General features: G+C 35.4%; 3 protein-coding genes and 1 long non-coding RNA gene across 43 annotated transcripts in view; 2 read left to right on the top strand and 2 right to left on the bottom strand.

Annotated features, from left to right (window-relative positions):
- Positions 1-13,373, top strand: part of LOC122636519 (CUGBP Elav-like family member 1) — a 253,063-nt gene extending 239,690 nt beyond the window's left edge. For 11 of the 37 annotated variants that reach the window (XM_043827792.1, XM_043827813.1, XM_043827816.1 and 8 more), the window contains 9 exons: positions 1,281-1,412; positions 1,830-2,103; positions 2,703-2,795; positions 3,577-3,618; positions 4,307-4,336; positions 5,189-5,311; positions 5,481-5,528; positions 6,117-6,347; positions 6,474-13,373. In XM_043827792.1, coding sequence (XP_043683727.1) covers positions 1,281-1,412; positions 1,830-2,103; positions 2,703-2,795; positions 3,577-3,618; positions 4,307-4,336; positions 5,189-5,311; positions 5,481-5,528; positions 6,117-6,347; positions 6,474-6,601 — 1,101 coding nt within the window. In that variant the 3' untranslated portion in view covers positions 6,602-13,373. The remainder of the gene's footprint in view (positions 1-1,280; positions 1,413-1,829; positions 2,104-2,702; positions 2,796-3,576; positions 3,619-4,306; positions 4,337-5,188; positions 5,312-5,480; positions 5,529-6,116; positions 6,348-6,473) is intronic. The other 26 variants (XR_006328970.1, XR_006328969.1, XR_006328968.1 and 23 more) reach the window with 26 other exon arrangements.
- Positions 1-18,526, bottom strand: part of LOC122636525 — a 206,070-nt gene extending 187,544 nt beyond the window's left edge. Inside the window, exons 1-2 of the long non-coding RNA XR_006328971.1 lie at positions 18,057-18,526; positions 1,046-1,125 (exon numbers count right to left, since the gene is read on the bottom strand). This is a non-coding gene — a long non-coding RNA (uncharacterized LOC122636525). The remainder of the gene's footprint in view (positions 1-1,045; positions 1,126-18,056) is intronic.
- A 62-nt stretch (positions 18,527-18,588) lies between these two features.
- On the top strand, positions 18,589-20,279 carry LOC122636522 (transforming growth factor beta regulator 1). 2 transcript variants are annotated; one of them, XM_043827827.1, is made up of 6 exons: positions 18,589-18,968; positions 19,114-19,231; positions 19,289-19,342; positions 19,415-19,691; positions 19,769-19,988; positions 20,068-20,279. In XM_043827827.1, the coding sequence occupies exons 1-6, from the start codon at positions 18,849-18,851 to the stop codon at positions 20,239-20,241; spliced, it is 963 nt and encodes a 320-aa protein (XP_043683762.1). In that variant the 5' UTR covers positions 18,589-18,848; the 3' UTR covers positions 20,242-20,279. The 2 variants fall into 2 exon arrangements, with proteins under 2 accessions (XP_043683762.1, XP_043683761.1); XM_043827826.1 differs by having other exon boundaries at positions 19,114-19,342.
- Positions 20,280-20,915: 636 nt separating this feature from the next.
- Positions 20,916-23,297, bottom strand: LOC122636523 (etoposide-induced protein 2.4 homolog). 3 transcript variants are annotated; one of them, XM_043827829.1, is made up of 7 exons: positions 23,061-23,297; positions 22,887-22,951; positions 22,405-22,580; positions 21,994-22,249; positions 21,559-21,902; positions 21,415-21,489; positions 20,916-21,331 (listed from the first exon to the last, which is right to left on the bottom strand). In XM_043827829.1, exons 2-7 carry the CDS (start codon positions 22,899-22,901, stop codon positions 21,244-21,246), a joined length of 954 nt encoding a protein of 317 aa, XP_043683764.1. In that variant the 5' UTR covers positions 22,902-22,951; positions 23,061-23,297; the 3' UTR covers positions 20,916-21,243. The 3 variants fall into 3 exon arrangements, with proteins under 3 accessions (XP_043683764.1, XP_043683763.1, XP_043683765.1); XM_043827828.1 differs by having other exon boundaries at positions 22,887-22,954; positions 23,061-23,296; XM_043827830.1 differs by lacking the exon at positions 23,061-23,297 and adding an exon at positions 22,698-22,799 and having other exon boundaries at positions 22,887-23,048.
- Positions 23,298-24,737: the final 1,440 nt, after the last annotated feature.

Genomic DNA, 24,737 nt, shown 5'->3' with positions numbered 1-24,737 from the left:
CCGTTCGTCGTCTTGCTCGACGTCTCTTGGTCGATCCTAGCCTTCTACGACTAAATCGGATTGATTACACGAGGCTACGTCATCCTGTCTTTCCACTAGTTTCTACTAGATCTACCTAAAGTCTCGGCAGGTGTAAGAAATTCTACTAACGGTACTACTCCATTCGTTGATTCGACAACACCGGTGATCAATGGACGCTCCGTACATTCTTTACCGATCCGTTTGTTCGATTATAATACCGTAGGTGTAAATCGATACCTCGACAGAAATCGCATTTGAGGATCTTTCTCTAATAAATACTTTTTACTTTAAGCCACGAAAAATAGGCCGGTTTCTTCTTCAACGACGTATTAGTAAGGAGAGTCATTAGTATTCCAAAAACGGAATAGCAAAACACACGTTGTCTCGGGAAAGTTTAATGAAAACGGAAGTATACATGGAATGCGTATGCACGAGTCATGCCTGATATTTTCGTACACATCGAATACATTCTCGATGTTGAATTAATTGATAGATCTGACTCTTTTGATTTTTTGAACTTTCGTTTCGCTACGAGAAAGAATCGCCCGGATGTATTGTCTATTTTTCGAATCTACGTCGATCCCTTTCTAAAATGCATCTTCCGAGACCTGGCAAAAGTTAGCTTTCTTCTCTAACGGCTTTCCAGCGGTAGTGCTGGTGCGATCGTTAAAGTGAAAAATAATGTCAGATACTTAAAGGAATTGGCTCGGGTAGGCGAGTCGCAAAATGCATTCCGCACACTCCACGGAATTGTTTCGTTAGCCGTACTGATGCTACCGTTACGCCTATGTCACGTGCTATTTCGAATAGTAAAAGCGAGCCGTGCCAAGGCATGCTAGCACGACGGCAATTCCATTTTAATATCATGAATATTTCCGTATCCGAGTTCCTCGAACTTGGTTCTCTTCTCCGATCACCCGGTTTAACAAGTTATATTTTATTTTGAACGATAAATCGTCTTTCGTGCGGTAGATTCGAGCATTCCGTTCGAATTCGTAATTCGAATTATCAAAAATGATCCTACCTCTCATCCTAGCCGGCTACGTCCGAACTCGAACCAGTACTTCCGATGATCTCGCTCGAGGGCCGTTCTTCACGACGAATCTAAAATTGAAAAGAAAAAAAGAAAGAATAAGAACGAAGGAAATAATAATTTTCCATGAATTTCATATTCGTATAAACCGTACGACTCGCGAGCTCATATCTGAATAAGCAACGTTCTACGTTTCCCGTGTTACAAAATTTTCCATGCTTTTCAGGGATGCTCATCACCGCTGGTTGTGAAATTCGCTGACACACAGAAGGAAAAGGATCAAAAAAGGATGCAGCAAATTCAAGCGAATCTCTGGAATATCGCGGGAGTCAACATGGCGCCGCATTACCTGACGACGGTCCGTATATCTTTAATATTTCACAGCGAACCTTTTTCCTCGAAATCAACGATTCCATTTGCATCAAGGGACGAAATAAGTTTTCCATAAATTCGCGATCGCCGAACGAAAACATCTCGAGTTTCGTGAGAACTTTCCTTACTTTCTTATCTTACATGGGTATATATATATTTTTTTTCTTTTCTATCTACATATGTATATATGTAGATAGAAAAAATTAAAGCGAAAGGAAACTGATGCAATCATTTGCAAGTAAATACGACTGGAATGATAAAAAATTGATCTTGCCTTGATCCAGAGATTGATGGACGATGATTCGATTTTATTTACGAAGGATAACAGGCTTCTCTCTTGAAAAAAAAAAAAAAGAAAAAAAAACTGAATAGAAAAATAAAACGTTTCTGGAACGTTTTTCAGGGTGAGACGCATACGCTGGCGCCGTCGTCGTTGCAGTTATTGCAACAGTTGCAAGCGACGACGAGTGCGGCCACCCCGGTAGCCGCCGGCGCCGGAGCGAACGCTCTCTCGAGTGTTCAGCATCAGCTGTTGTTACAGCAGCACCTTGGCCTCGGTGCGGCTACCCCCGCACACGCCGCCCCACCTGCCGTTCCAAGTCCACCGGAGATTAACCCTGCCAATCTCCAGGGTCTAGCGACTCTCGCGTCCCTCGGTAACTCCGCCGGTGAGTATGGTCAGTGTCCATCATTTTCATTTTATTTTCGTTTCTTCGATCCCGATATCAAACATCTCCGTCAACTTCCTTCCTTCCTTCCTTCCTTCCTTCCTTCCTTCCTTCCTTCCTTCCTTTTCCTCTACTTTCTACATCTCACCGATATATCGGTCTTATATTACAAGTCTTCATAGATATTTCAAATATCATACCAGCGCACAAAGAATCCAAACGCGGAATCTGTCCTCGTATTAATAAGATTGGATATTTCATATATACTTGGGAATCGTGCCAAAGTCTTACTCGGCTCGAACGTCACGTGAACGCAATTATTAAAACGATTTAATATACGTGTTTATCGTACGCTGCTGAAAAACCGATGGTCATTCGATGACGTATCGTTACATCCGTGGAAAAAAACGACGTTGTTACGAAACATCCTTTTGACATTGTACGTACATACGTACTTATATCTGCTATCGTTCTTTATCCTTTACTTATCAAATTTTTACGACTGATTATCACATTATTTTACGATTACGATTAATTTTCTCAAATTTCCCCGCTAAAGCGACAATGATTTCGTTCGAACTAAACGCGGTTTTTTTATCAAATTTCAGCAAACGCTGGGGTATCACCGATGAGTATGCAAAATCTTGTTACGTTGGCAGCCATGACTGGCGGAAACGGCAACCTTCAAGTATCGCCAACCAGTGAGTACTGCGCATTACGAAAGATCGCGTGTGGCTTATTAAAGAATTTTTATTAGCCGTTAGAGATAAGACATTGGATAATGTTATCTATTGAAATTTATTTTACGTGCAAAACGAAACGATCGTGTGTGTTCTCCTTCGGCTCGAAAAAAAAAAAAAAGAAACAAACAAACAAAACGAAGCAAAACCATGGTAAAGATTTGAGTCGATTAAAAAGGAGAATATACCGTCAACGTGCACGAGTAATTATTATGCTTCTTATACATCATTACATGTTGATCGGCATTCACGAGAGAAAAAGAAAATATCGCTTAAACTTCGTTAATCGTTAATGATCGCATGCATTATTATAATTCCAGGAGAGTAGGTGAACTGTTTAAGCTTTAATAGGTATGCATGGAAACCCAAAGTTCAAAATGGCGGAGTGTGAGAGAGCGCAGCAAATACCCCTGCAACGTTTATATGTATTAACGTTATACTTTAACTCACGTATTCGCTTGTTGTATACTTTAGTATTTAACGTATCAGAATTTTATGTGCGTTGCAACATATACATGTATACACGTAAATTGGTCTATAATCGATAAACATTGATTGACCGGAATAGTCGGAGTTGTAAAAAGAAAAAAATGGGAAAAAAAATTCCGATCGATCTAGAACCTCACGAGATACTTTCGAGTAGCTTGAAAAATGTATATATGTAATACATATATCGGATAATTTTCATACATTCGTCACTAACGTTGCTTTGCTAATATCGTGAACGTGTTCTGTGTTTCAGCGTTAAGCGGACTGGCGAATTCGACAGCAGGTATGTCGCTATGTACGTGTCCCATTGCCTGGTACAGTATTAACAATTACTAAATTAATTTCGATCATACCAAGGGCCCTAACTCGAGCGACGGTCTGATTTTCCCATTTCGCTTATTTAATAGTACATACGTATACACGTATAGACGTACTACCACACCCAAATATAGTATTTCATCTTTCTCTACAACGTTTCAATTTCCACGGTGCACTATCTCGTATGCGGTGAATATGACATAATGTGAATGCGTCGATTATTATGGCTGTAGGATGCCGAATGAATATTTCAATGTAATCGATTAATGGAAGAAATTGAATTTTCGAAAATTCATGAAATTATAGAGCAATGACAGATGCGTTTATAGACTCCCAAAAACCGCGAAAATGATTACAGTCAATTGGTGACCGTGTTACCATATTCATTCATCGACCGTCATTGAGCCAGTGTAAAATACACTAGGAACGTTAATTCACTTATTTTTTTTTTAGTCGATTTTAGTAATCCGTATCGAAACGACATATACTGTCTCTTAAGTTGTCCTTTTTTAGAGATTAGTCTCCATCTTTTTCTTTTTTTACATACACACACACACTCACACACACACATATATACATATATATATATATGTATGTATGTATGTATGTATATAAAATCAAGAGTCGTCAGTATTTTAACGATACGCATTTTTTTTCGTGCTTAGCTGCCCTTCTCGGGAAGACAGGAAGTACAGGTGAGAATTCACGGAAAACGATATTGTTTCGTTGTTCGTCTATCTACTTCGTTGGTTTGCTCGAACGATCCCTTCTTTCGTATTGCATCCTCGTATTATTACAAGAGTTCTTATTTATCCTTCATTCTGACCCTTTCCCCGATTTAACCCCTTCGTTTTTGTGCAAAATTTATATTTTTCCCCGCACTACTGCTTTCTTTTTTTTCCTCGTCAAAAGTGGTACTAATGGCGTACTATTTGCGAATAAAAAAGAACTCACCTCGATTCGAAGAAAAGTTCAACGAACGATTCGTAATACATGTCCATATCCGATTTTGAAGAATTTTCCAATAACCTCCAATACCGATTTAAAATTGTAATAACTTATTAATCCGATAATTTGTATATATATATATATAAGTATACATATATATCGTATAGTGAGTATTTATTCGAAATGTACAGTCATAGACGTATTTAACTTGTACAAGCTTATTGCAATTAACGAATGTTCAACGTGTATCGAATTAATAACCCATTTCTTGTTGTGTAAAAAAAACTATAGAACAATGGTGATCAAAGTATTGGCTACGATCATAGTAGAGATAGAATGTCGATGAAATGCCATATGTGTACCATATTTTTTACGATACTAATCCGATATTTATCGATACACTAAATCCATTTATTATTATCGCTAAAAAGTTAACAAGGATTGAATCGTGAAGGTTGTCTCGACGTCGTAGCATGCAGCATGTTTAGAAAGTTACTATTTTATCGTCGATTAAAGGGCGATCGAACTTAAGCACGATTAATATATTTTTTTAACATCAAAAGATGGAAAATAAATAAATCTTTGTGTTCGTTTTAAAGGGTCGACCGGTGGAAGCCTGAGTCCTGTAACGTCTCTCGCGCTTAATTCCTTGACAGGAGCACCTTTGAACGGATTGCAGGATTCTCTGAGTAACGCTTATTCGAGCTTGCAGCAATACGCAGGTAATTATTTTTTCATCATTTTAAAAGCGTGTCGTTATAAACGACAAGAGCATTGTATGTGTAACTATACATATATATATATATACACACATATATATGTATATAAATATTATAATCTGCATTGATCGTAAAGGTGCATTTTCTAACGAGTTAACTGTGCGCATTAAAGCTCTCATTGGAAAGACGACGGTGACCGTGGAAAAGAAAGAATTGCATAGTGAGTAAAAATAAAAAAAAAATAAGAAAAAATATATATATATATTTAAAAAAAAAAAGAAAGAGTAGAATTGCCAACGCTTAGCTGTGTAAAACGTGCAGTACACTCCGTCATACGCTATTCCAGTATTTTTAGCCGTCCATCTGGTTCACTTCCGAGCGAATAAAACGACTCTGTGCCGATGCACCAGGGCCCGTGTCGTTTATTCGAACGAGTAATCTACATGGACAATTTAGATAAAGCTTCAGTACGAGAATTGTGTTCGTAAAACGGTCGATTTTCGAGATACTTCGTTTTTTCGAGGAAAAAAAATAAGAGGAAGAAGAAAGAACTTTCGAGTACCTTCGAAATATAAAATATAAAATATTCGATCAGAATCGCGCTCCGACGTGACGAAACGAACGGCGTGATTTGGTTTGTCTTTTCCTTTTTTTTTTTTCTTTTGAAGACAACGAAGCATCTCGAGGAACGATTTTACGTCGGAAGAACGTAAAATAATCATGTCATGTTCTTACGACTACGATCGAATACAATGATACAGCATTATCGTATAATCGACATTCGCTGAATGGAATTTTATTATTTCAGGGTTCCCGGCATTCACGGCGGCAGCGGCCGCAGCAGCGGCGGCGGCACAAAATTCGAGTTTCAGTGCCGCTGGCAAGCAGATCGAGGGTCCCGAAGGTGGTAACCTCTTCATCTACCATTTACCGCAGGAATTTAGTGATACCGATCTAGCTTCTACCTTTCTACCTTTCGGCAATGTCATATCCGCCAAAGTTTTCATCGATAAGCAGACGAAATTGAGCAAATGCTTCGGTGAGTTTTGAATTCCGAAAGGAGGGAAGGGAGGGGAAGGAAGAAATTCGCTGAAAGTTAGTTAATAAATCGCACTACGATGTCATCGAACTGTCGATTGAACGAGAACGGTCGTATTTCTTTCAGGTTTCGTCTCGTACGACAACTCTGCGAGCGCGCAAGCAGCAATCCAGGCGATGAACGGTTTCCAGATCGGCACGAAGCGACTTAAGGTTCAATTGAAACGATCCAAGGACGCTTCGAAGCCGTACTAGTTGACATCATCCTCGAGCGTTCGTAGGTAGATACCAAGGACTATGGATACTAGAGCTTTGGTCTTACTATATCAGTTAGCAATATCTATTTTTCTCATAGTCGGACTCGTATTCGCGCGATTAGTTTCTGGTTGAATCGTAACGAGAGCAACAACCGACTTACGGGATTTTTTCGACTCCTCAGGCAGACAGGGCCGCCATTACGATTCGAAGGAGCTATCGGAAAACAGTATTTCTTCCTTGGACGTGCAACCACGTACGATCCTCTAGTCAAACAGTATTTATAGAAGAAAATCGAAGTAACGATAAGGCGCGGTGTCCAAGAAACAACGACTTACCGGCGTCGCTCGGTCGTATCGTTTATTTCACTTATAGATCAAAGCTAGGCTCACCCCGTTCCTCCCACCGCTACCCCCAATCCCCAAATTGTAACGAAGCTGTGATACTCGAAAAGACTTTTTTTCTTTGGATTTTTTACGAACGAGAATTAAAGTATCGTCCTTTTTAAAATTTGCTTTCTACCATATATGTATATATACATATAACTCGGCTTTCTCTCTTTTATTCCGTCCTATTCTACATATATATATTTTATAATATATACTTTTTATATTTATATCAACGTGTTTTAATCGTTTCGTTTCTAATCATACATATCTATACATATACATATACATATATACACGCACACGCATATATATATATATATAATTTATACGATCGCGTTACAATCGTTGTCGAGAAAGTTCCATGATATTTTGCAACCGTGATTAAATAAATAACAGCCAGTAGCTGCCACTCGTAGGTCGCAGGACGTATTAAGTAGAGAAGAAAGGATAAACTTGAAATCAAATCTCCTCTCACAAATCACACCTATATTTGTCGTACGCTGTTCATTTATCGTACCAATAACGCGCTTTCGATGTTCGTTCCTTCGACTTTCGAAGGTACGACAGAAGTACCTATTCCCTCGTTCAACCCCCTTTCTAAGTTGTGTAATCAAACTCGTTTCGTTGCAAAAGGCTGCCAGTTTAAAGCTTACTGTGCTAACTCGTTGCACAAAGTGAAGTTACGTACGTGAAGTTTACTAACAGACACATACATACATTATACACGACATACGGCTTTGTAGACAACTATATACATAAACACGGACATATGTATATATGTATATATGTATGTGTGTATATATACATATATCATATATATGTATATATATATATATGTGTATGTATACATATACACACACAGGTATATAGTTTCGCTTCGAAAACTTTCACGCAACGTCGGTAGTAACATTAATCGTGGAATGAAAAATTCTAGCTCCTTAATTTTCTCGTTCGAGTCGTCTCATTCGCACGTCGTGAATCCATGCCGTTGAACGTTACGGGATGCACGAAATTCTCGATGCATACCCATCTCGCTATTATATTATTCACTAAGCCTTATTTATGGTTAATCACGCTATTAGTACGCTTCTATTAGTTGGTAAAGACTAACAACCATTGCCATGTGTTTTCGGAATGCCGGTGCCCGTCGCGTGCTATTCGGCACCGTCGTCTATCGTTCTCATTTGAATATACGACACATATTATACATACGATATACATATGTAGATATCTAATGCGTTCTCTTCTCCAAGGGAGAAGTAATTTTTCAAATGAAGGGACTTTCCGAAACTCGTGAGAACTATCGGCGAACGGTGCTGCTTTTGTCGCGAGTGATGCGAACGAGGCCCCAAATAAGTATACATATATATATATGTGTGTGTGTGTGTGTGTGTGCACGTACCACGTTTGACGATTATTCAGAACGATTTCGTAAACGACGTCGAACTACGACGGACGAGAACAATTCGCGAAGTCAAAGCAATTTTGGGTCCTCGTTTGTTGAATCTCAGTCTAAAATCGACGACGGTCCGGACGTAGTTATACCTGTGTGCACGATGCACGGTGTGTTTTCGTACCTCTGAAAAGGCTTCGCAAATGGGCGTTTGTAATCTAGTGGGCTAGCTAGCCTTTTGGGTTTTCTCTTCGTTAATGACGAGGACGCTCGCGAAAGGAAAACTCGGGCGGATAGCTGGCTAGCTAGCTAGTCAACTAGGTGTAGCTTGTGTGCCCTTTTATCTGTCTCTCTGTCTCTCTGTCTCTCTCTCTTTCTCTATTTCTAATCTCGTCGAAAGAGCGAGGAACGATCGACCAAAGAGAAAGTTCGTTTTGCGTGGCCTCAGAAAGGTACGAGCTATCCAGCGTGCATCTCGCATCCGAGGATATCCTACATATCTGGTGTGTGGTGGTGACTAACCTGTCCGTGTGTTTGTTTGTGTGCCAGCAGGTGGCCTGTGACGTTGTGACCGTGTACTCTCGATCGGAGTCGCCGTGCCATGTCAATCTCAGTCAGTCAATCGATCGGTCGGTCGGTCAATCGATCGTCTTCGATCGTCGACCAAGTCGGTCAGTCAGTCAGTCACGACTCCTTGGTCAGTCTCTCGATCGGTCTCTCTGTGTCTGTCGGTGTACGAAAAAAAAAAAACACCAAAAAGAAAACACACCAAAACAAAAAAAAAATACGCAACCCCCGTCCCGTCTTTCTCTCTAAGACTAACTGGCCACCGCCGTGTCCAACAGATCCTACAGATCCTACATTCCTAACAGATCATCACCAAATTCTCCCGCACTCTTCCCATCTTATCCTTCGACTATTATCTCCTACGCAGAGAAAGAGAGAGAGAGAGAGAGAGAGAGAGAGAGAGAGAGAGAGAGAGAGAGAGAGAGAGAGAGAGAGAGAGAGAGAGAGATCCATCCGTGTGCCTGCGAATTTTGCGCGGAACCGCCTGCGATTCGGCGCGATCTTAAACGTTGTTAAAGTAAGGGGAACGAGAGAAAAGGAATCCTCGTTGATCGTCAAGACTACTTCTCCTGAGCAGTACAAAGTGTATCCCGTGGGACAGAGAAGAAAGGAAGAAGAAGAGGAGGAGCAGGAAGAAGCAAAAGAGTGGTGATCTAATGACGGAGAACGAGAGGATTCCGAATACGCGTACGAAGCTCGAGAGCAAAGAGAGACCGAAACGGAGCCCAAGCGCGTCCTACCAGGATTCGAACGGATCCTTCGTGTCTGGGGAAAAAAAAATCTGCGACTATCCTTCCTCTCCTGTGATGTATACGTACACATACGTAAATACGTGTTTTATTCCTCGTATCACGGTCTAAAGTCGAAAAGAATAGGATCCTGAGAATCTTAGACGTGAAACACCCTCTCTTGACGTTCCGATAGGCTGAAAAAGGATCTTTCTTTGGACCGCTAGACTCGAGAGAAAAAGATGCAAATAGAAAAATAGAAAAACGAATGGGAGGAAGATAGGACGTAACGCTGCGAGAATACATTAGATATATATATATATATACATATATATATACATATAGATATATATATTATTATGTATATTAATCGTTGACTGAGATTTATTTTTATCGGCTCACTGTCGGAGTCCGCCGTCGGTGTCGAAGCGCCTGTTTGTATACATACGTGCCGGCAATTTGGACATAGATAGATAGTAGATGTGTAAAGAATAAAAAAAAAAAAAAGAAAAAACAATTGAAAGAAAGGGGTATAAATTAAAAAGGAAAAAAGTAAAAGAGTGTAAGGGAGATAAAACCCGTAAGCGGGTGTGGGGAAGATAGACCAACGTTGAGAGTACGTCGAGTCTTTGTTCGACTCCTTTGATGTGCGAGGACTTGTTGCGCGTTATGTATCCAGATTCTGCGAATATACCAAAAATGAAGAAAAACAAGAAAATGAAAGAAACGTAAGAGACAAAAGAAAAGATAAGAAAATAGAGCTGATATACCCGCTCACTCATTAACTCACACACATTCATACACAATCATACACACACACACACACAACATACTCGCAACACACTCCCACACGTTACAGAGGAAAAAGCGAAAAGTAGTAGTAGAAAAGACAGAGATATGTAAGAGAGACATTTTGTAATTGACTTTGTGATAAGACTGTATCATATGTAGGATCGAACTAGGATCGCTTTTTAATAATAAAAAGCCGTGCAATTAAGGGCCTGATAGGAAACGACAGTGGGAACGAGTGAATGGGAAATGAGAGAAAGGGAGCGAGCGAGTGTGAATGAGAAAGAAAGAGAATATCGATGGGACACCTTGGAATTTTCGGAATTTCCGTCGATCGAATACGTATTATTAAGAAACGCGCGGACTCGTTTAATAAATAAATGAAATTGAAACATCATTATGGCATCGAGAACACGCATGTGAGTATCACATTCAGCCGCGTTTCCCGATCTACGTCACATCCGACTCGAACTCGTAGACTCGCCTTCAACGAGAATTTTCAAAATTCGACGCGGTCGAATCTCGAAATTTTACCCGATATTAGGCGTAACGCGTGCGATACAATATCGATTTTCATTTTTTGGTTCTCTCGTGAAACATCGACTACGCGTAGTTGCGATTTGAAGAAAAGAGTTGATAAAATTGAAATTGCAATCGTATTACTAAAATATGTAGAGGAAAAAAAAAAGAAACGGAACTAAAATAAATGTAAGAAAAAGCGCGTCTAATTAAGGGTTAATTAGATTAAATAAGAGCTAGAGATTCGACGCCGAACAAATTGACATTCCTTCTTCCACTACGCTCTCGTAACAACGTCGGGAGACGAAGAATCAAGAGAAAGAAAAAGAGAGGGAAAGAGAAAGAGGAAAAAAGAAAGAAAGATAAAGAGAATGGATTCGCAATCCTAGTCTACTCGTTTTGTTCGCGTCTATCGTTCGGCCGCCAATTTTTCTAACATCGATGCACCATTTTTGCGTTTTCGTCCCACCATTCGTGCACCAAACTATATATGTATATATGCATATATGTATATATATGTGTATATATGTACGTTCGTCTCTTTCTTCGTTTCTTCTTCTTCTTTCACGCGTTATTAATTATTACGTGAGTATTTTGATGTGCGTTCGTGCGCGCACCCTTACACAAACATACACACATACACTGATACACGTACGTAAAAATACATATACACGTGCAGACACATGCGTCAAACCAAATGAGCGAAGCGTCCAGCGTCTTGGCAAATTATTTTTTAAGAGAGAAAAGAAAAAGGAAAAGGAGATAAGGAGGTATACGACAGACAAAAGAAACGTAAGACGCAACGCGGTTTCGCGGTATCGGCGCTGCGACGCTTCGCGTTAAGTTACCAAAGACGTGTCTTTAATTAATCAATGTACTTATGCCAAGGCTAACGACTAATCAACACGTTGATCGACATGACTAACAAAGTGAGAAATCGGGCACGCGTCGTCTTGTTTGTAGTATCTCACCTCCACTTTTACACTTCACATGTACATTTACACGCGAATAATACAAGATACACTTAAAAACAACAAAACTAGAGCCTAGTCAAAAAAGTATCGTTTGCGGTCATTAATATCGCCTATATAACATATATATGTTGTGTCGTCACGATGAATCCTGGCACAAGCGTTTTTATTAATGTCTGTGCTACTAATGTTTCTTCGGATCACTATTATCGTTATGTCCATTTTTACCGCGCTGCTGATTAACGTCGTTGTTATTATTATTATTATTATTATTATTATTACTATTATTATTATTAATTATTATTATTAATTATTATTATTATTATTAATTATTATTAGATATATGCTATTTTTATTATTATTATTATTATTATTATTATTATTATTATTATTATTACTATTACTACTGTATTATCATTAATAGCTACGAGCATTATTGAATATTATCGATACTGTAAGTTACTGCAATCATTTATTATCACTTATATGTATTATCGACAAAGAGTCGCGACGATGATAACAAGTATCAACGTCGGTTGCTAGTTAATTCGCTTAATAATATTTGGCAGTCGGCACATGTCACGACGCATCAGGCAGGTACTTCTACGTATGTATAATATGCGTTTTCGCGAAGGATATTCGTTGCAATTGACTATGTTTTATTATAAAAATAGTGAAGAAGATGTGCCCTCAAATAATGAAGGCAGTTATATGGTCAAGCAGAAATCACTCGTAATGTTGCGTACTTTCGTTAGCGGATAGACTTAAAACAACGATTTTTAGTAAACGAATTGAAATTAATCGTGATCGTTTCATTTTTCAATGTACTTAACGTTCGACGATCGCGAGATAATATGCGAGTTCTCTCTCTCGACACAGTTTCTAGATTAACATACTTAAAGAAATTGTAAGGTAATAATTTTTTAACGACTGGAAATAGAAATCTTTATAACTTCGTTACCTCGTAAAATTAATCGCGGGTGTAAGACCAAAGCAAAGGAAAAAAAAAAAAAAAAAAAGAAAAAAGTTAACAAAAGCCAAAAATATTGCGAATACGTGGAGAGCGCGAGGACAAAATGCAATCGTTAGACGCAATCTAACGAAAAGGAAAAGGAAAGTTTAACGCATCATCGGTGAATCTGCTCGGCTTCGAAGTTATGCGAGACGTCGTTATGCAGCTTATCATGGCACACACGAGCATTATTGGCCTTATAATTAACCGCTGTTATTAGTAATATTATTATCCAACCTTTAAACTACATACACACACATACACACATATACACACATACACACACATACACACACATACACACACAGACAGATACATACAAAAGTACATATGGCATAACGTTTATTTTTTAAAGCTAAAGTTATTACCTCCTAAGACTATCGTTACCGATGAGTATACCTCGTCTTTACAATCCCCCCGTTAATAATTTGTTGTACTTCTTTATATCACGTCTTTTTTTCCTTTATCTCGTTTTTTTTTCTTTTTTTTTTCTTTTATAGAGCTCGTTTGGTTTTGTTTTCTTTTTATCATTATTATTATTATTATTATTATTATTATTATTATTATTATTAATATTATTATTATTATTATCATCCCTTTTCTTTTTATTTTTTTTTTTTTAGTTTTGTTCGTCTCTGCCACGTTTACCTTCTTCTTTTCGGTGCTCAAATACATGTATATCTCTTTACATGTACTCCTTTTTTTTTTTGAAGTGCAATCGCACTGATGAGACAAATCACGAAGGCGCTTCGTGAAAAACGCGCGAAAGATTCTCGTTGCTCGTCGTAGGGCAACCATCGAATGTCATCGACGTGATACGTTCAAATGATAATTCGATCGGATTAAAAGACATGCGAATTTGTACGCGATACGTATATGTAGTAGCTCGTCGTAAATTACTTCGATGCGAACATTTTTAAAAGAAGAAAGAAGTCTTTAAAATTTTTATAAATATATAATCGGCCGAACGTGGCCGTTTTGTTTTTAAGAGTATCGTTTGCATGCACGACGCGCCCTGGCCGAGTTCGTATCGAAGTAATTTCTGTTTCTCGATGGCATGCAAAACATGCAGATCGATCGATCGATCGATTTCCATCTTTGTCCCCCTTTTCGAAACGATTTTAACTACTCGCTGTGAAATCTAATGAAATTTGTTAAGGTGATCATCTCACCGCACCTATACAAATAACAAATATTAATTTTTGATTCGTGCAGGTATGTTACGTCGTTGGTTATTTCGTTATTTCGTTATTTCGTTATGCGTTGCATTTGTGTTTCAAGAGGGACGACGAATCGTGTTAAAAAAGAAAGAAGAGACAAAGAGAAACGATCGATCTGTATATTTTCGCTTCGTGCGTGTCGTGTGATATCTCACGTGCGTATGTGTATGTGTGTGTGTGTGTGTATACACCTTTCGTGTATATATATATACATATATCAAGAGATGTGGATATATTTTTTTTTCTTTTTTTTTTATGTATACGCGTATGTACATATGCGGATAGATAAATGTACACATTCACATGCGCAAAACCGTACGTTTATGTTTCCGACATTTTCGCGTTATACTTCTCTTTATTATTTTATTTCGTTTCTTTGCCAAACGCAAGAAAAAAAAATAGACGGCCGGCAAGAAGAAAAAAAAAATAAGTATCGTTTCAAATTATTGTCGTACTTTAATTTCTTTGGTTTCTTTTCCAGTCGGACTGCGCGATTAGCATGTGGCGTATGTTGAAATAACAATATATATATATTTATTTTGTTGGTTTAATTTTTATTCGCTTTATTGCCATCCCCATCCCGCTCCCATGAATTCTCGTGTTTGGCTGTATACGGCATAGAAATTTCGTCTTTTAGGCTTTTCTATGCTACTTTTGTTAACGCTCCGACATGCCTATGTATCTGCATATTTGTTAAACGATTCGAACGTAATCATCCTTGATCGATCGCAAATTATTTAAAAAAAGAAAGAAAAGAAATAGAAAAATATGAATCATCGCGTCAATCGATATTAAATAATAAAAATATTAATAAATGAAATTGCTCTCGCGATCGAGAGATATCGGATATAATTTAGCAGATACCTTCGCTGAATCCTTTTCGATTAACAAAGGGAGCAATAAAAATGTCGTGTGCGTAACTCTTTGCTGTACGTTTACCACTGCATTCACATCTTCTTTTACTTTCTGTATTTTATCTACTTGCGTGTATAACGCCAAAATATCTAACTATAAGTATTTTAATAATGCTCTTGCATATCATCGCGCGATATGTGTATGTACGTACAAAAGAAAGAAAAAAAAAAGAAAGAAAGAAAGAAAAAAGCGAAGAGAGAAAAGAGCAAGACAGATACGCTGTGCGTTTGGCGTTATAAAAAAAAAAAAAGAGAAAAAGAAAAGACAAAAAGAGAGATAAGATAAAATAAAATAAAATAAAATAAAAAATAAATTAAAAACGCGTGGGCGAGAAAAAAAAGAAATAAGAAAAAACATTTTGAAAGAAACACTATGGGAAAACATTTGGAACGTATTTACGTGTGTATTACATACTTTCTTATACGTAATATAAATTATAAATTTCTCTTCGTAAAAAAGCGTTCGAAGAAGAACGAAACGGGTGTAGATTTTGGGCTACGTGCAACGTTTAAGAGAATATAATTATTGGTTTTCTAAAATCACGAACATAGAATTTTGATACATTGTATACATTTTGTATATAGAAAAATATGCTATGTACGTTCGATCGCTATCTCTCCATGGATGTTTACTGTACTCTACCTAATTTCATTCATTCTTTACACTGTGAGATACCCAAATTTTTCCCGTTGACGCGTACGCAAGTCGTATGTATACATATATATATATATATGTGTGTATGTATATATATGTATATATATATATATAGATATGGATGTAAGTATGTATGTACATAAGAAACGTACATACGTAATATGTGCGTCGTTTATATTCGAGGATGTACCTAAAGGCCAAATTTGAGAAAAAAAAGTTCATCGGTGTATATTGAAAAGTGAGAAGATGCACCTAAATATAGGCTCGTATTCTTATCACTTTATTCGTATACAAATCGTACGTATAATATACGTACGTAGATCATCACGATAAAGTCGAGCACCGAACAGTATTCCTTCTTCGTGTAAGTTAATCGATCGACGCGATAAAGGGTAAGGATGCGAATCTAAAAAGATCTACGAGCGTATTATTCTTAAGTAACTCATCGCAATGCGCGTCGCAAACTCTGAAAATGTGATTATCTTTCACCCTTAGGATTATATAAAGAAAAAAAAAAAAAAATAATGTACAGAATGCACAAGGAACTATAACAATCACACGGAAAGAAGAAGTCATATAGGTACACACAGACACTGTACATAATTCATATGTAGTCGATAAGAATATTTTTTGTACGTAGTCAATTTAGAGTAAAAGTTCTATCGCAGCATCGCGCCAATTCGTTCTTCGCCACTCTTTACGAAAAAAAAATTCAAATGCGAAATTCATCGTGAACGAAACGACTTATCTCGTACTTTATTTCGATTAACGACGACGATATCGTTTTTCTTTTTGGCCTTTCGCCTTTGAAACTTCGATAATCGAAAATTATTTAATTCTAATCGATTTCGAGCTTAACAATAATTCTCTCCGCGATTTCCACGTTTCATCGATAATATTTCATTCCTATCGAATCTCGGAATAAATTCGAAACTATGTATACTGTGTTTGTTTGGTACCTATCAAAATTTAAAGAGAATATGGAGTGTGAGAAAATTTCTATTGCAAAATTATTATATTATTGATTTCGAAGATCGATGGTGTATGCATGTACAATCGTTAAATCTATAAACAACGTTAACGTCATCTCTATGATTGGTCTATATCTCTGCCGGAATTATATTTTATTCGCGTCAGTTTTATAAAATGTTGAAAGAATTATTGATCCTTAAATCGAAAAAATTTATACGTTGTATTCCCATATCGGCGATTTTTCAATTGCACCACGCGATTTTATCGATCAACAAAACGGTATATAGTTTGCACAACCTGAAGATTTTAGAACGTTCAGAATTTTAATTTACATATATGTACAAAACGAACAAATTGTTTTCGGCATTGCTTCGAAATACGTTAGTCAGAGTGAACGAGATGTACGCGATAAATATAATAACGCAGACTATCGAGCGAGAGCGAGAGTGAGCGAAAGTGAGCGAGAGCGAGCGAGCGAGAGAGAGAGAGAGAGAGAGAGAGAAGAGTATGAAAATGTTATGGGATCTTCTTTATCCTTTGAAAATCGCTACGTTTTACATGAATCGTTCATTAAAACTAATCTCCTGTAAATATTGCTCGTACATCGAACTGTTCTTGTAAATACGGATATTTCACTGTATGATGTATGATAAATAATGAATTTTCAACGGACCATATCATAGCGTTTGCTATTTCTCCTAGGTATGTATATAAAACAACAATCGTAAGTTTTTATTTTCATTTATTTAACTATTTCTTCGTCGTTACTCTATCGTCTAATTCAATGCAAAAGTGGCCATAGTCGAAGACGCGTAGAAATACAAAAGCTTCTCTAATGAAGATAAATCTTATCAAGGAGAACGATCTTCGTTTGGTGTTTCGATAATCTTGAATGTAATAACGAGGTGCAAAGGTAATGATCATTAACGATCGGGCCACTCCTCATCGATATAGATGGTTTACGCGATTTTTAGGATAGCTTGCGTATATCGAAGAAGCTACGAATCATGATGTCTCTGAGTATAATATCGATCTAGATTTTATATAACGCGTACGAGAGAGAATCTAAAAGATTGAGAGCAAGAGAGCAAGAGAGCAAGAGAGAGAGAGAGAGAGAGAGAGAGAGAGAGACAAAGAGAGCATGCGAGTGCGCGTTGCAAAATACACGTTCGGCAGATTAATAAATCGTATTTTCGAGATACATTTTGTTCATCGATTTATTATACCAATATCATGTTCTCCTTACCATTCCCTTTTTTTTAATAAAATACCAATCGATTTATGTCGATATGCGATTATTTATATAATAAATGTAAATTTAATTACCTTTCTTCTTACTTAACCTGCATCATACTTCGATCGTACTTATCGAAGAAAAAAAAATATCACAAAATTTGTATACTCTCAAGAATTGTTCATATCGATGCACAACAAATTCGAAAAGAAAGAATATCCCGTTCCATCACGATACTCATTTTTCCGTTTTTCAAATATCTCGGATAAACTTTTCGAATTGTTTTTTTCAGTCCCGTCATTGCACGGTTGCAAGCTCGTATTAACGTAAAATATTCGAACGGATTTGTATGTCTCATAACGGTCGAACGAATAAAAAAGAATTAAGTACGAATGATTTTCTGTTTAATATCCAAATAAACATCATTAATTACTAATCTGTTGAAAGTTATGATTAGTATTAAGAACGGGATTAATTTTGAAAGCACAGCGCAATAATAATCTTAAATTTTACGCGAGATTAAAAATACGTTCGGATGCATACGCGCAACTAAATTTTAACGGTCAAATTTTAACGGTCGATGCGCATGAAGCTTTCTCATTGGCTGATACACATATATTGTTGACCAATCAAAGAACAAGAAGAAAATAGTATAGTCGATTAGTATATATCGCGGACATATTAATAATTATTTTAAATCTTTGTCGAATCGATTCTAAAAAAGTATAATTATTAAGAATATTTCATTATTTTTTATTTTAAGTCGAATGGTTACAACGGAAGAGTGTTTAGAATTTTACGCGGAACTTAACCTCTCAACTGTCAAAACAACGAATTTAGTTGGTTAGATTGATTATTTTTAAATTCTTTTAATATATTTTAGTATGTCTCAAGTATATGACAATTATTACAATGACTATCATAAAAATGCCGAAATGCAGCAAAATTTAAAATATAAAAAGAAATATCGGAAATTGAAAAGAATTGTGAAGGACACAGTTTTTGTAAGTTGAGATTCTATTTACTTCACGAAAGTTATGCGAAAAGACTTGCTCTTTCTTTCATATCTGTTTTTGAACACAAATATTCAATTTTTTCAAGTATTTATTTATCAGTGGAATAAACGTTTATGTTAACTCATGATTTTAGGAAAATGCAGCATTATGCGATCAAGTGGCACAAATGCAAGAAAATCTTATGCTTATGAAAGAAGAGAGACTTTTTCTCCTACGCAAATTGTGTCAACAACAAGGAGAAATAGACCCAGGTACAATGATGGTACGATCTCAATCGAATAATCTTAATTCCTCTTCTTTCAATTCAGAATGTTCTACGCCTAAGAAGACAGTAAAGAAGAGAATCTCTATGGATGCCTCGGGTACAAAGGACTACCAACATAATTTGTGGTATAATCATTTTGAATAATGTTAATACAATATTATATTTACAGAGACTAAAGTTAAGCCAAAAAGATATAACAAAACAGCAAGAAGAGCAGTAAATCTAATACCTTTAGACGTAAATGGAAGACCTATATTTCCTATTTCGTTAGGTGATCTTACAGTATACTCTCTCGGTGAGGTGGTTTCAGATAGAATTGCATATCATACGGAAGACCTCATTTTTCCGGTAGGATATTGCAGTACAAGAATATATGCTAGCTTACGCGATGTAAGAGCCAAAAGTTTATACACTTGCAAAATTTTGGATGGTGGATCGAAACCTAGGTAACGATAAAATTAGTCCTATGAAAAATTAATCGAAATATAAAGAGTTCAATTTAATAGAATTTTGTGCCTAATAGATTTGAAATAGTTTCTGACAATGATCTCGATCAAGCATTGGTAGGATCTACTCCCGACGAATGTCATTCACGATTATTAACAGCTATCTCTCCTGCCCTTCGTTCTATAACACCAAGAGGAGCCGATTTCTTTGGTGTTTCTCATCCTACAATTCAAAATCTTATACAAAGTTCACCAGGAACCCGCAAACTTATCGCGTACAAGCAGCAACGTTTCGAAGTGCGTAAACAATAATTGCAAGTAAATATGAAGAATTTATAAGGATTTTTATGAAATTGTAATTTTTATTTCTTTCTAGGTAGGTAAGAATCACGTTATTGAAAGGGGCGCTAGTCCTATGATAGAAGAAGAAGCAGACCCAGGATTAGGATTTGCAGCTCTTCATAAACACTATGCACTTTCTAATTCTTATAGAATTAAGGAAGAACCTACAGATCATGATCTTCTAGCTCTTCAAGATCTACTTTCATGATTTTTTCAAAAAAGAAGAATAAATGCATTTTAACTTTTCTTTTATAATTCTCTATTTTTCTTTACTCTGAATGTGAACACAAAATTATGAATATAGTTTTCTTAGAGTAATATTTTCTATATTATTTAAAAAAATTACAACAGAATAGAATGTACCAAATATTTATCATTTTTAAAATGACCGAATGTTCTTATATCTGTGATACAAATAATTCATAATTATATAACACTTTCTCTGCTTTATCTTGTTGCAATACGATATTTCTTTATTTCAAATTAATAGATTTATATATGTATGGGGATGCACTTTATGACATACAGACAATGTTGAAATATAAATAAATTTGATACATTCTATTTCAAAAATAAATGAAAAGTATTTATGCAAGATTTTAGTTTATTTACAGGCCATTTGAATTTCATAAATTTATTCTAATGGTAATACACATTGCATATATCACTTGGTATAACATAATTACTAACTTAAATTACTAGATTTAATTTCTTTCACGATCGAATAACTATAAAAAAAGTATAAAATGTTAGTTGCCACTTCTATCTTAATTAGATAATGTACAACTATATTATGTGCATCGAGTGTAAAAATCTTGTAAATAATTACCAAATTTCTAGGACAATTATATTATTATTTTTTCTTACCTTAACAAGGAGTAATGCATTATGTAAATAATTTTATTAATTACATTTGATAATTTTGTGACAAGCACAATACGAGTTTACCCCACTTTATAAATTGATACTTATATATATACTTATATATACATTACAATAAGACATTTTATCGATATGAGCAATGTAAGTCGAAAATAACTTATCCTTAGTTCATACGAATAATTTATATATGCTGAACTACTGATCACTTTATACACAAAAAAAAGTGTTTTAGATAATGTCTGCAAAAAAGCGTCAAAAATTAAAAATCATGTCACAATTATATATTAAATCCAGAAAAAGCACTAGCATTTATATCTTTTCTTGATCGTCACCGTCTATTAGCCGGTCCAATAGTTTTATTGAAAAGAGTGTTGGCAATTGCAATTACTGGAGAGAACAGTTTCAATGGGCAATCACTACAATGTATTATTATTTATAAATTGGATAGGAATATATGTATATAATAATATGCAAGTATAAAAAAGAGAAAAGGACATACCAAACTCCAGTTACAGGTTCTGCTTCATTTCCACTTACAATAAAAAGCGGAAATAATATAGAAAAAACACAGCCACTATGAACAAGAGAAATGTTTTCATATAATAAGATAATAAATCAATGATTATTTTATTTTGTTTTTTACCTTATCACATATGAATTAGGCAGTTGGGTAAGTACGGCTAATGGTAACCCAAAGCCCACAAAATATGGCCAATTGCCTTCAATAAAAGTCAGTCGTCTATGCAATTCCCATCCCATATTGAACCACTTGTATTCAAAGGCGTAAAGAGCATATAAAAGGCACATATGTACAAGGGCAAGTATATCACCTAGCGGGGGTAACGGTACTTTGGATACTAGCATTCCTTGTCCCAAAAAGAGAGCTTGCACTAATATACTGAAAAGAGTGTCTGCTACCAATTTGCTTACACTGGATAGAAGTAATGGTCTTCCTTGTCTATATCTATAAGCACTATCTGCTATGTCCTATATCGATAATAATCATAAAGTATATACAATGAATGTTCATAATTATCAATAATTATCAATGAAATTGATTTGAAGAACTCATCCATACCTGAAACCATAAACTGTTGACTATGCGGCTAAGTAAAAAAAGTGGTAACACCCACACAGTTCCAAAAGTAAGAGATAGAAATGGTTTTGTCCAAGACCATACCGTCACTCCCATACCAGGCGAATGACCAAATATAATCGTCAATAAGTACTTGAGGAACGGAAGAAGCCCGCATTCGAAAATTAAAATACTAGCCCAAAAAACACCACCATTTAAAGCGCAACATTGAATCGTCCGCTTTAAAACTTTAGACTCTCTACAATATATAGATTTATATAAACTGCAAGCTTTTTTTAATTCAATTAATTTACTTTGGAGCATTGATTTATCATAATTTTCACTCTATATTCTTTTAATATAATTCAAATCTTTAATATCATAGCATATAACTATATAAATATAACGACATACCTTTGTTGATTAGAATGTTTTGCAGGGCTATGTATGGAAGCATCTTTTTTATGAGTTTCTGTTCTAGAAGGTGGTCTACTGCTCAATTTTTCATTAATTTGTTTATCCATATAAAACAGAACAATTGCACCTTTTAAACTATCTGCAAATCCTTTGCAGATCGCATGTATTATCCCCTAAAAAATATTTTTTTACAATGTTACACAAAGCGATACTTTTTAACTTAACTTTAGCAATGAATTTCTTATTTTAATTCATATTAAACAAACAGCATGATATATCATAAAGCATACCAATAACACCCCATGAAAAAAATAAAATTGTCTTAGAATTTTTTAGATTAATATAAGATCTGTTTGGATACAGCGAACGTATTGCAATTTAAATACATATTTCTAAAACAAAGCAAATGCATAACAAAGATGCACGAGGTTAGAAGGCAAAAAATGATTCAATGAATTACTATGAGGCCTCTTACTCACAATTACGTTATCCATATCTTATGTCGATGTTTCGATTAATCTATGCTCCAAGTGTATAGAGCGATCTGCTAAAATAACATTTTGCGTATGATATTGCCGTTTCGATGTGATAATGGTTGAAAAAAAACAACCATATAATAAACGCAAGGACAAGTTAGTAATCACATTACTTACACCGATGATATGAGTACTAAATTATTCGATTTTATAACAACACATATATTACGAACTTCCATTATAATCGGATGTTAGAGACGTTAAACTTTTATAAATGTACACTTTCAAGTTATCTTCCCGATTAAAAGTGGCGAATTCGCATAAGAACTTTATTCGAAAAACAATTGCAACACGCATCAATCTGCAACAGAGTTTAGTTACCTCTAGTCGCGGCTAGAGGTCGCGTCAATTTAATGGGTTTAAAGATCACGGCAGTCTATTACGCTTTATAATATTACGTTTTACTTTTTCTGAGGAAGTAAAAAGAAAAAAATGAGTTGGACGAAAGAATGACGTACAAAAAATGGATACCGCTGTCTCGATCTTTATATGTGTGCGTGTGTGTGCGCGCGTGTGCGTGTGTGCGTGTGCGTGCGTGTGTGTGTGTGTGTGTGTGTGTGTGTGTGTGTGTGTGTATATATATATATATATTACTTCCGAAAAGTAAAATTCTGTATTTAATTCAAATTAAACTTGTAAGAGTGAATGCAAATGAAAAATTTTCGACCTTGATTTAAACAAATATTCTTTTTTTGTAACGTGTGAGAGAGAGAATTTTGCACATATCTCGATGCGCTTGTTTCAGTTCTATATGAACTTTTATTTAGTGCATTTTCAATGATCCTACAATTGTTATATCTTATACGTTTCGTAGCTATTATATAAATTGATTATATAAAAATAAAATTATAAATGTAATTGAACTTTAGAAAAGAAAAATGCGAAAAACGTATTACTCGATTTTAATAATAAAAAGGCATAAAATATATAATTACGGAATGTTAGGTGTATCAGTTTCTTAAATCTACATTATTATTATATAAGAGCATTTTGAGAGACAACACGGTAAAATTAAAATCTGATTAAGAGATATTCTCGAAAGATTCTACTGAACCTTCGAAAATAACTCAATAGCCTAATAGTTACCTTCTCGAACCACAATTTGTGGAGGCCTCTTCGGCATAAAACTTTTTTTTTGGGTCGTGTCTTAACCACTACAACAGCATTCGCTAACTAAAGTTAATGACAAAGAACTAAAACCATCCCTTATTTAAAAACATAAAAGAAAAGAGATAAATGTAACGCAACTCTAGAATCATCCTGAAACGAAAAATTGAAAAAGCATAGGAAGAGAAACGAGAATTAATATATTAATTGCTGAAAATCCTAAGATCAAAATTAATTAACTTATTCTATGTTCTATGCGTTGTGATTCTACAAGTCTCTTTGTGTTTTTATCAATGACTCTATTGAGACTTTTCCTTTATCAATTAAATTATTCATTATATTTAAAAATGTAATGAAAAATCTTTAGACCCGCCTTAGAAGCGATTATTCTAATTATTAGAAAAGAAATTATACATTTTCGCTAGTAATACAGAAACTATATATCACAAATATGTTCTTGCTTATTCTTTATTAAATATCGATTCTTTAATATTTTCGAGAGAGAAAATATTTAAAAACGTATTAAAAATATTTAATGTTTTCTTACAAAATTAATTTAGAAATTTTGATATATTCAATTTATTTATTTATAGAAATATAACTAATAATGTAAAACGTAATTAATTTAACGTCTAATTGAAATTAGACAGAAAAGATTTTGGAAAAACATTGAAATACGCAGCCATT

This window comes from Vespula pensylvanica, chromosome 22 (genome assembly GCF_014466175.1).
Source record: "Vespula pensylvanica isolate Volc-1 chromosome 22, ASM1446617v1, whole genome shotgun sequence".
NCBI lineage: Eukaryota > Metazoa > Arthropoda > Insecta > Hymenoptera > Vespidae > Vespula > Vespula pensylvanica.
The sequence above is the reverse complement of the archived record's forward strand: the minus strand, read 5'-3'. Positions and strand labels throughout refer to the sequence as shown.